The sequence below is a fragment of the Colias croceus genome, chromosome 25 (genome assembly GCF_905220415.1).
Source record: "Colias croceus chromosome 25, ilColCroc2.1".
NCBI classification, from domain to species: Eukaryota; Metazoa; Arthropoda; class Insecta; order Lepidoptera; family Pieridae; genus Colias; species Colias croceus.
Window position 1 is genome coordinate 3,398,166 of NC_059561.1, and position 10,888 is coordinate 3,409,053.

Here is a 10,888-nt window from a genome sequence, read left to right on the forward strand (position 1 = left end):
TTTAGGCGCGTTAAGAGTAAAATTTTAAGATCGCGTCATGGCAATACCGTAACGTCATGGAGTAAGGCGACGATTCTTCTACAACGATCTTTGCATCTTGGTATTATAGTGTGTGTACAAATTCACGCTGGATGTTTAGAAAATCATGTAAGTAATCTTTTAAACAGAAAACGAGTTTAAAAAATTGCAGATAATGACGGGGCAATGTGCGCTGATATTCATAAAATATAAGAAAATATATAAAATAATACTAAACATCAACAGCATGAGCATCAACATACATGATGGTTATGCCCAGATACCATACAACCGCCTTTAGAGGCAGCTTTGTATACAACGCAACTAAGTGTTGGAATAATCTACCGCCGCCGATACGTGAATCAATGTCTAAAAATTCTTTTAAACATAAATATAAAAAACATTTGATTAACGAATTCGTCGGAAAACCTTAGTTGCGTTGTATATAACGCAAACAAAGCCGAAAGACATTGTATATACACGTATTATATAGTATGCAATATAGTTGTATTTTTTAATTTCTTATATTTATAAACTATGGTTATTTATATATATATATGTATATTAGTGTATTAGTTGAATTTTTTAATGTATTATATAAGTATATGTAGTTCACAATATGGGTAATATAATCGTATTATATTATATTCTATACATGCAAACATATATAATTATTTTTTTTTCTAAATTAATTGTTTAATTAACCGATAGCAGAGAGAGACACTTTAGACTTAAGCGTTTTGTTGTCTGGTGGGGCCCTGAAAACCAGCGCTATGCTGACCACATCGGCATAGCATATGCTGAGCGGCCTTACCCTTTAGGTCGCCAGTCGCCACACAAATTATATTAGTTTTAATTTTTATGTTTGTTTAATTTTAAGAGTGTATTTTGATTTTGTTTTTTGTTTCTTTGTTTGTGTTGGTGGTGGTAATTTGGTGTGCCTAATAAAATTTATTTTATTCTTATTCTTTATTCTAAACAAACCATACAGAGAAACCGCAAGAAAAAATAAAAAAAATCGTATATAAAAAGTATTATATTCATAAAGTAAATCAAATTTGCAGAGTAATTTTCTGTACAAAAAGTAATGATATCCCACCAAAAACATAAATGTAAAATTTGGAGCCGAGTTCAATCGTTGACTTAATTTGCCAAAAAAAGAAATGAGATCTAAATGTGTGCCAAGTTCTGCAGACAGTCCAGAAATTTATTTACAAAGATGTATTAAGTTCTTAGGTTGACTGAAAACTCAATTGTTTTATTTTCCCTTAGAGAACAATGTTTATTCCAAAATATAACTTTTTAAATTTGAATAATATAATTATTTTCACAAAGCAAACAACTAATGACCTATTGAACCCCATAATTTAATGAGGCTAGTTTTTAGAACCTCACAAAATATAAACAGTATGTAAAACTAGCCTCATCAAATTATGGGGTTCAATAGGTCATTAGTTGTTTGCTTTGTGAAAATAATTATATTATTCAAATTTAAAAAGTTATATTTTGGAATAAACATTGTTCTCTAAGGGAAAATAAAACAATTGAGTTTTCAGTCAACCTAAGAACTTAATACATCTTTGTAAATAAATTTCTGGACTGTCTGCAGAACTTGGCACACATTTAGATCTCATTTCTTTTTTTGGCAAATTAAGTCAACGATTGAACTCGGCTCCAAATTTTACATTTATGTTTTTGGTGGGTGTTGAGGCAATAAGGTTCACTTTTGCTTGGTAAAACTTGATTAAGTAAAACGCACGTCTAATCTTGATAACGTTTATTTCGTTACTAACACAGATCACTGAACAAGTAATATGGTTACTAATTTCTAAAGCTACATACTAGCGGCGGCGCGTACATACCGCCCACCAAAACCTATAGGTAACTAGGTTTTATCTTAATTGGCTAACATTTTTGCTTAACGTTTTGCATTACATACCATCGAATCTAAACTTAAACATGCATTCTTCAAATAAACAAAAACAAAATGATTTTTAAATTAAGTTATATAAATCAACAATCAGTATCTGTTATTATCTAAACATTACATTTAGATTAATTATGTAATAACATTTTTTTTTTATAATTTAAATAGGCAACTAATATTCAAAAATCCAAGTCATTATTTATAGGTAATGGGCATAATTTGGAAATTGATCGCTTCATCAATTTTCCGCGGCATTTTAAAGAATACACACGACATATCCCGTCTGCTCCCGAATGTTTTTCTAGGATACGACCTAAAGCCCATTTACCAGGAGGTAAATGTTCTTCCACGACCAGGACCACATCTCCCACTTTGAATTCATCTTGTCGTTTTAGCCATTTGGGTCGTTGCTGTAGACGTGACAAATATTCTGTTTGCCATCTCTTCCAAAAGTCTTGTAGTAACCTTTGTGCATACTGCCATCGTGAAAGTCTGTTAAGGTTTATGTCTCTCAAGTCTGGTTCTGGTATATTGAATGGGGCTTCACCAATGAGAAAGTGACCAGGTGTAAGAATATTCAAATTATCGGTATCTGTATTGTCGATTGGACACAACGGTCTGGAATTTAAGCATGCTTCTATCTGGCACAGTAATGTTGTCATCTCTTCGAAAGTTAGATGCTTATCTAAAATTCTTCGCAAGTGATATTTGATGGATTTCACCCCCGCTTCCCATAAGCCTCCAAAATTTGGACTGTAAGGTGGATTGAAGTGCCATTGTATGCCATCTTCTGCTAAAGTAGCTGGTAGATGGCCTGGTATTTGTAAATTAGCCTGTTGGAACAGCTCCAACAATTCCTTGTTGGCACCTACAAAATTAGTGCCTTGATCGCTCCAAATGTGGCTACATCTTCCCCTTCGAGCTACAAAACGTTTTAACGCGCCTAAGAAAGAATCAGTGCTTAAATCCCCAACTAATTCCAAATGAACTGCTTTGGTAGACATACATACAAATATGCAAATGTATGCCTTATTGGTTTTGGACCCTCTACCCCTTGAAGTTAAAATTTGCAGTGGACCAGCAAAATCTACGCCGGAGTGTAAAAATGGCCGTGACGGAGTCACCCTCATCTCAGGTAAGTCTCCCATAATTTGTAATCTGGGTTTTGCTTTAAGTCTCGCACATATAAAGCACTTATTGATATATGATGAAACAAGTGATTTAATTTTAATAATCCAAAAACGGCTTCTTATATAATTTATAGTCAATTGTGTACCACCGTGTAGCGTCTTTTTGTGTGCATCAGCTATTATTAAAGTAGTTAAACAGCTCTTATTGCTTAAAATCATGGGATGTTTCTCGATTTCTACAAGATGGGCATGCCTGAGTCTGCCGCCCACCCTGAGAATATTTTCAGCGTCCAGGTAAGGATTAAGATTTTTAATACAACTGTTGTGTTTTATTTCTTTCCTTTGTTTTAAATCTTCTATTTCTACTGAAAAAGATTCCCTTTGGTCTAATCTTACACATTTGTTTAAACTGTCATGTAGCTCATTTGTAGTTATAGCCTTAACTTCTTTAATTTTCCTTACATTCAGAAACCGTGTGCAATAGACTATTGCTCTCAGTAATTCATATAAGTTATTAAAATTTTTAAATTTATTTGACCAATGTGCCTCATCTACTATTTTTGTATTTGCTATAATATTTTTCCTTTTTTCTAGGTTAGTGTTATAAACGGAATTTTTCAAAGAAAGCTGCTCATCTCGTAGCCATTTTGGACCTTCCCACCATAATTTACAATTTTTAAGTTCAGGTAATAACATTCCACGTGAAGCAACATCGGCAGGATTTTCTACAGAAGGTACGTGGTACCATTTATTTCCTATAGTTTCTAATATAGTTGCAACCCGATTCCGTACAAAGGTTTGCCATCGAGAAAGATCTCCTTGAAGCCAGGACAAAACTACGGTTGAATCTGTCCAACCATATATCCGATCGGTTGGTATGTGTGTAGCGTCACTTATTTGGTTTAATAATTTGGCAAGTAAAACTGCGCCACATAATTCTAAACGAGGCAGGGATACAGGTTTAACAGGTGCAACGCGACTCTTCGCAGCTATAATGCCTGTAACATATGTATTATTTTCTACTTTGACTCTCAGGTAAGCTACTGCGCCATATGCCTTTGAAGATGCATCACAAAAGCCATGCACTGTAACATCAGACATATTTTTAGTATGACTGTATAACCATCTATTTATTTTTATATCTTTTATATTTCTTAAACTTTCTTTAATCTTTAACCAATCTTCTTTTATTTCAGGTACTACTTCTTCATCCCAAGAAATTCTCATCAACCACAATTTTTGAATTATTATTTTTGCAGGCAGGAGTACAGGAGTTAACCAACCGAGAGGATCAAACAAGCGTTGAATCTCCGAGAGTATGGTTCTTTTGGTTATGTTTGCCGGTGACGCAGGTAAGTCAGCATAATAATGTAAAGTATCATCGACCACATTCCATGATAGCCCTAACGTCTTTACTGTTCCTTCAAACTTAAAATCTATACTCAGGCGAGAGCTTAGTTCATCGGAAGAAAAGTTTTTCAAAAAATCCTTATTATTTGATGACCATTTCTGTAATTTCATTCCTCCTCTACTAAGTATATTTGAAATTTGTTTCGCTATTTTTGTAGCATCTTCTACCGAATCCTGACCGGATAGTAAATCGTCCATAAAAAAATCATTTTTTATTACATTAACAGCCGCAGGATAGCCTTCTCCTTCATCGTTAGCAATTTGGTGAAGAGTTTTTACAGCAAGATAAGGTGCCGATGCTGTGCCGAAAGTAACTGTCAATAAACGATAATCCTTTATAGGCTCATCAATGCTATTCCTCCATACAATTCTTTGATAGTCAGCGTCCTCTGTTTTTATTAATATTTGCCTATACATTTTTTCTATGTCTGCGACAAAGGCAATTTTCCGAAGTCGCCATCTCATAATCAAGGATCTCATATCTTCTTGTAGCAGTGGACCAACAAGTAAGTCGTCATTGAGCGATATATTATTTTTACCTGTTGCAGACGCGTTGAAAACTACTCTAACTTTTGTTGTATCACTTGCTTCTCTAATAACTGCATGATGCGGTAAGTAAATAGATGGGTTATTAATTTCGCTTTCGGGAACTTCCTCCATGTGGTTTAACTTTAAATATTCATTAATCACATTTATATACTCTCTCTTTAAATCCGGGGATTTGACAAATTTGGATTCTAATTGCTTAAATCTGAAAATTGAAATATCACGGGTATCACCTTGTATTGCTCGTGGGGGTTCGTGTTTTACAGGTAATTTTACAACATATCTTCCTTCCGCTGTCCTTGTATATGTATCTTTATATGTTCGTTCACATGTTTCTTCTTCTATGCTTAATTTTTTGTTTGTTTCAGGATCCAGCTCCCACAACCTTTGCAACATTTCATCCACATCTATACGATGGTGCATAACTAGCATTTCATTATTAGATTTCATTTCCGTATTGTCTAACACGGAACCGAATAATATCCATCCCAAGCTTGTTTCTTGTGCGCATGGTGAACCAGGAGGACCCTTGATCAAAGGTTCTTTGATTATTTGTGCATATGTGGTTACGCCCAGCAGCATATCAATCCGTCCAGGTATATTGTATGTGGGATCGGCTAATACAAGACCTTGAAGATGTGACCATGAATTTTCACTGTCTATCAAATGTTTGGATGGTAACACATTTGTTAAACGAGTAGTAGAAATGACATATGCATCAATGAACAGTTGGAACTTGTCGTCATATCTTGATAAAAGCTCTAATCCCACCGTGTGTTTTACCTTAGTTTGTGTAGATCCTATTCCCGTAATACTTACATCTATAGCCAATGGTTTACGTTTAACTTTAAGCAGTTGAGCAGCTCGTTCGCTTATAAAGTTCGCTTGTGAGCCTTGGTCTATTAGCGTGCGGAGTACAGTTATTCTGCCGGCGCCATCTGTAACAGGGACAAGAGCGGTAGCTAGCAGAGCAGAACCTTGTTTGGTTGCTACGAAAGAAGAGATAGTGTTAACCTGTTCCTCCAAGTGTTGCTCCTGCTGTTCTTCGTCTATCTCATCCTCCACCTGATTAAAGTGCGATTCTATGTTGCTGGGTTTGACCACGGCCATTGACTGATGCAACAAAGAATGATGACGCCGTTGACATACCTTACAAGAAACCCGCAAACGACATTTGCTCACCACATGCCCACTGCATAAACAATTAAAGCAAATATTATTGGAACGAACAAACTCATTCTTTTGTTGTGGTGTAAGTGATATAAATTCTTTACAGTGGCATAAAGCATGTTCTAGTTGACATTTTGGACAGGGTTTAAATTGCACTGCGGGCGTCGCTATATGGAATGACCTTTCTTTAGATGTCGATGGCGATAATAACTCCAAAGTACGAAATTTTAATTGCAAAAACTGTTGTAATTGTTCCCAACTTGGTAATTTGTCGGTATCATTCTGGACATACTCTTCCCAATCCTTATGTGACTCTGGGTCCAATTTCTGTACAACCAGAAATATAATTAAAGGATCCCAAGAGTCTGTGATTATGTTTATGTTTTTTAAACTATTAAGGCACTCTGTGGTAGTGTCCAGTAAGTTCTTTATTAATTTATAATTTTGTGAGCTCATTTTCTTTTGATTAAATAATCTTTTTAATATTGAATTAACCATCATTTTTTTATTTCCAAATCGTTTATTTAATAAATTCCAGGATTGCTCATAATTCGCTTGTGTTATCTGAACATGTTTTAATATATTTTCAGCTTCACCAGTTAAGCTACTCTTTAAGTAATATAATTTTTGTACATCCCCAAGCGCGGAGTTATTATGCACCAATGACTGAAACATGTCTCTGTACGAGGGCCAATCTTCATATGACCCCGAAAACGTCGGTAGCAAGATTTTAGGCAGCTTTAACTGCTCGTTTGCGTTATTTGCTACTTCCAAACTTGTTCCATAGGCAGGACTCTTATTAGCGTTTATTAAAAGATCTTTTAGATCGGCCTTGATGCATAAATAAAGATCTTCAAATACAAAAAAATCTTCGTTCACAAAATACGATAGGTATTTCAGATTTCTTTTCTTTAGGCACTGTTCTCACCAAACTATTGTGAGCCTCTTTAAAAGTGTTCCAATACTCCTCAATACTTTGTAAGCGGGCTTCCACGTACCCCTTCGTCAGTCGTTGTTTTGGACACTTTTTTAAATTAGTTTGCGCCTTTTGTAACAATAAAGCCGTATCCTCCAATAAGGCCAGTAACTGCTCGACACCACTCATGTTTAGTCTTTTATCAATATTGTACGAGTAACGAATAAACGTGTAAAGTAAATAACAATAATCTGTAACTTGTCACTCAATAGAATCCTTCCGTAGAAACCGGTTCGTCGATGTAATTAGCATTAACGCTCATTGATACTATCCGGCGATGGACCATATGTTGAGGCAATAAGGTTCACTTTTGCTTGGTAAAACTTGATTAAGTAAAACGCACGTCTAATCTTGATAACGTTTATTTCGTTACTAACACAGATCACTGAACAAGTAATATGGTTACTAATTTCTAAAGCTACATACTAGCGGCGGCGCGTACAGTGGGATTCTCATATTCACTAGAAATCGTAACATAAATAAACTTCTATAGCTTTGTAGAATGAAGCATCTCAATAAATTTATCCAAGAGAAACATACTAATTGAAAACAAACATGAAAATGTCTATCAAAACAGAGCAAATAACATTAATTACTACCACGTTTCCGTATTTTCTTATTGCTTTTATTTCACACAAATCCTATTTTAATTAATTTAAATTGTGATTTCCAGTCCGTCGAATCTACAAAGGATTAAAACACTAATTGCAATATTAAATAAAGTTGTTTATCATGTTTCTTATATTTTTCTCGTTTTTGAACACGGCAAGAATTTTTCGCTCGAAATCAGAGGAAGCGTTTGATCTTCTATCATTATAAAAGATAGTCTATTTTTTGTTGTATGACAAAATATTACGCTTTATTTCATCTACCTTATGTTTCTATCCAATATTATTAAATAAATAGAGCACACAATTATGTTTTATTTTTATTGTATGCATATTCATTTATCCTTTTTTAGTTTAAATTTACGCAAATTTATTTCTGGACGATTTATTCCATATTATTTTATTGGTATTGATTTAAAAATACAATCAACACGTTAGTGATGTACCATTGTTATCATCGATTCAATATAAGATTATTAGATTTTCGGCGGTAAAAGGAAAACCCACATACTTAGTTTCCATTCCCGTGGAATTTCGAAAAACGTTATTTAAGTCAATTTTAAACTATCTTTGCACCGAATTTCACATCGAAATCGGTTCAGTGGTTAAGGTGTGAAGAAGAGACAAACAGGCAAACAAACAAGCAGACAGACAGTGTCTCTATCGTATTAAATTAAGAAAGAATGTATGTTTCCTTTCCCTTACAGACTTGACCTAATTAAGTAGGTAGTAGTAAAACGCATCTAACATTCTCCAATTCCGTCTACAAAGTTGTTCATTTTAATATCGTCGTTCCATACAATAAGTACGAAATTCGTCACTAAATTACGAGCGTGTCTCATTAAAAAGGAGCAAATAGCCACTTTGCTTACAACGGAGCGGCAACACACTCATTTACCTATTAAATTGTTTACTTAATAGTTGCTAACTTTGTAACGACGTAACTTTGGAAGTTACATAGGACAAATGTTGTACTGCCTTCTTATTGTGAACTAGCTTCCGCCCGCGACTCCGTCCACGCGGAAAAATTAAGAATTATTTTTTTCTTCGTATTTTTCCGGGATAAAAAGTATCCTATTTTACGCCCAGAATAATAAGGTATAATTATACCAAGTTTCATCGAAATGGAACCGTTAGTTTTCACGTGATGTCTTCACATACAGACAGACAGACCAAATTTTTTTTAATCACATATTTGGCTTTGGTATCGATCCAGTAACACCCCCCTGCTATTTATTTTTCCATAATTTTCAATGTACGGAATTGACCCTTCTACAGATTTATTATATTTAATAATAGATTATTTAACATGCTTGTCAGTGATTCAAGCAAAATTACCAGAAGTGTGATTTTGGAAATCTATGGCAAAATTCGTGACATAATATACCTACATTTTGAGGCATTATAATATTATAGGTTAGTCAATCTAAACACTCCAACGAATACAATGCAAGCCAAAATTAATTAGAAAAAGCTGTGACCAGTGATAAGAGATCTTAAGATACTATAAGCCTTCATTTGTTCATTATTGGTTACGTTCAAGCGTGATAAATAAGAGCTTTGGTTGCTCATAGTGAACTTTACTCTAGCTGTGGTATGTAATCGTTTTTGAAAAGGATAGATATCTTAATATTAAAAAGATGAAGAGTTTATTTGTTTGAACGCGCTAATCTGAGGAACTACTGGTCGGATTTGAAAATTTTTTTCGTTTCGTGTGAGATAGCCCATTTATCGAGGAAGGTTTTAGGCTATAAAACCTTGGGGCACAGCTAGTTATTTGTAAATCCAATCAAATATAAATTTCATGATATTTTCGAAAAATTCAAAATACAATTCAAACGGTATCCTTTTCTCTTTAAGAAATGCGAATTGAAGATACAACATTTTGTTTGAATCGATGTTTTAAAACCATCCTTAAGCGTCTCAAGATTTCATTCAGAACTGATAAAATACACAAGATCCGACCTCTTAACTCAGTGAAGGTTAAAATGAATCGTTTAAAGATTTCGTGTATTTCAGAGCAAATGTTCCTACTATTTTAAACGAGTATTTGAATACGCCTATTCATTTTCGATTCTTCGAACGGTTCGTCAATAAAGCAGGAGTTTAATATAAATCCTGTTGGAGTGTAAGGATGGAATATTGCGTATTTGCTTCAATTACAGTCAATTTATCGGGTACTTCACCACTAATATGAGATTGTTTGTTATATTTTGTTCTGTAGCTCATTGTCTATGATGTTCAAGTTTATTTATTTTAGCAATATTTTAGCATTACTTTTCACAACTTTTATCACGCTATTGCGAGATACTCTATTAACAATATTTCTTATTGTTACAACGTATGTTTTCTTGTAAAATGAAGTAAAAGCAATTTTTGAGTGAAGTAAATCGTTTCGCAATTTTTCTCTACCGGTTCCAAATTTCACCAAATTCGGTTCAATAGTTTAGGTGTAAAAGCGTGATATAAATGTTATGAAACCGCTTTATTACCTTCACTTATTAACCGACTTCAAAAAAAGGAGGAGGTTATCAATTCGGCCGGTATGTTTTTTTTTGTATGTAACCGACTCATGTAGAGTCCATTGTAACCCACTTTAAAAGGACAGATTTTATTCAAACTGAGTGCACTTATTAAGGATTGGTAACAATACAATAATTTCACATGCTTAAGCGTGTTTATTTCTTTAATTATAAATTTTCTGATAATGTAATTATAGGGATTAGAATGTACCACAAAATCCTGTCAACTCAAATAACCCGTCTCCAAACAGATGCAAGAGCGCATCCAAGACGTTTGACAGATCAAATAAAACTACGAAAGACGCTGAACATTTGGAAGTTCTAATTAAGTTCGTCGGTCGTTCTTACGCTTTGAGGGTAAATGGCTTGCATAATTAAATCGTAGGGTTCTAGCGTTTGTTCAGGGTCTTCGGGATGTGTAAGGCAATTATTTTAAAAGATTGATGCCCTTTGAAGTCTGTTTGAGCTTAGAATATGTAATAGTAGCTGCCCACACCGGGCAATTTTTTTTTGGTAATTTTTATTTTTCATTTAGTCTCCATCTTTAAGAGGAGACAAATTCAAGAATGCCTTATCATGCT

General features: G+C 34.2%; 1 protein-coding gene across 1 annotated transcript; it reads right to left on the reverse strand.

The window, feature by feature from the left end:
• Positions 1-250: 250 nt before the first annotated feature.
• Positions 251-7,306, reverse strand: LOC123703037. The gene is made up of 5 exons (XM_045650907.1): positions 7,130-7,306; positions 6,835-7,032; positions 4,359-6,528; positions 2,274-4,160; positions 251-387 (listed from the first exon to the last, which is right to left on the reverse strand). The coding sequence occupies exons 1-5, from the start codon at positions 7,304-7,306 to the stop codon at positions 251-253; spliced, it is 4,569 nt and encodes a 1,522-aa protein (XP_045506863.1).
• Positions 7,307-10,888: the final 3,582 nt, after the last annotated feature.

Coding starts and splice junctions, on each gene's coding strand:
- LOC123703037 (XM_045650907.1), bottom strand. CDS start 7,306: ATGAGTGGTGTCGAGCAGTTACTGGCCTTATTGGAGGATACGGCTTTA. Junction 7,033..7,129: donor AAGAGGCTCACAATAGTTTG/GTGAGAACAGTG, acceptor TTATGCATCAAG/GCCGATCTAAAAGATCTTTT. Junction 4,161..4,358: donor ACGCTTGTTTGATCCTCTCG/GTTGGTTAACTC, acceptor CTGATGTTACAG/TGCATGGCTTTTGTGATGCA.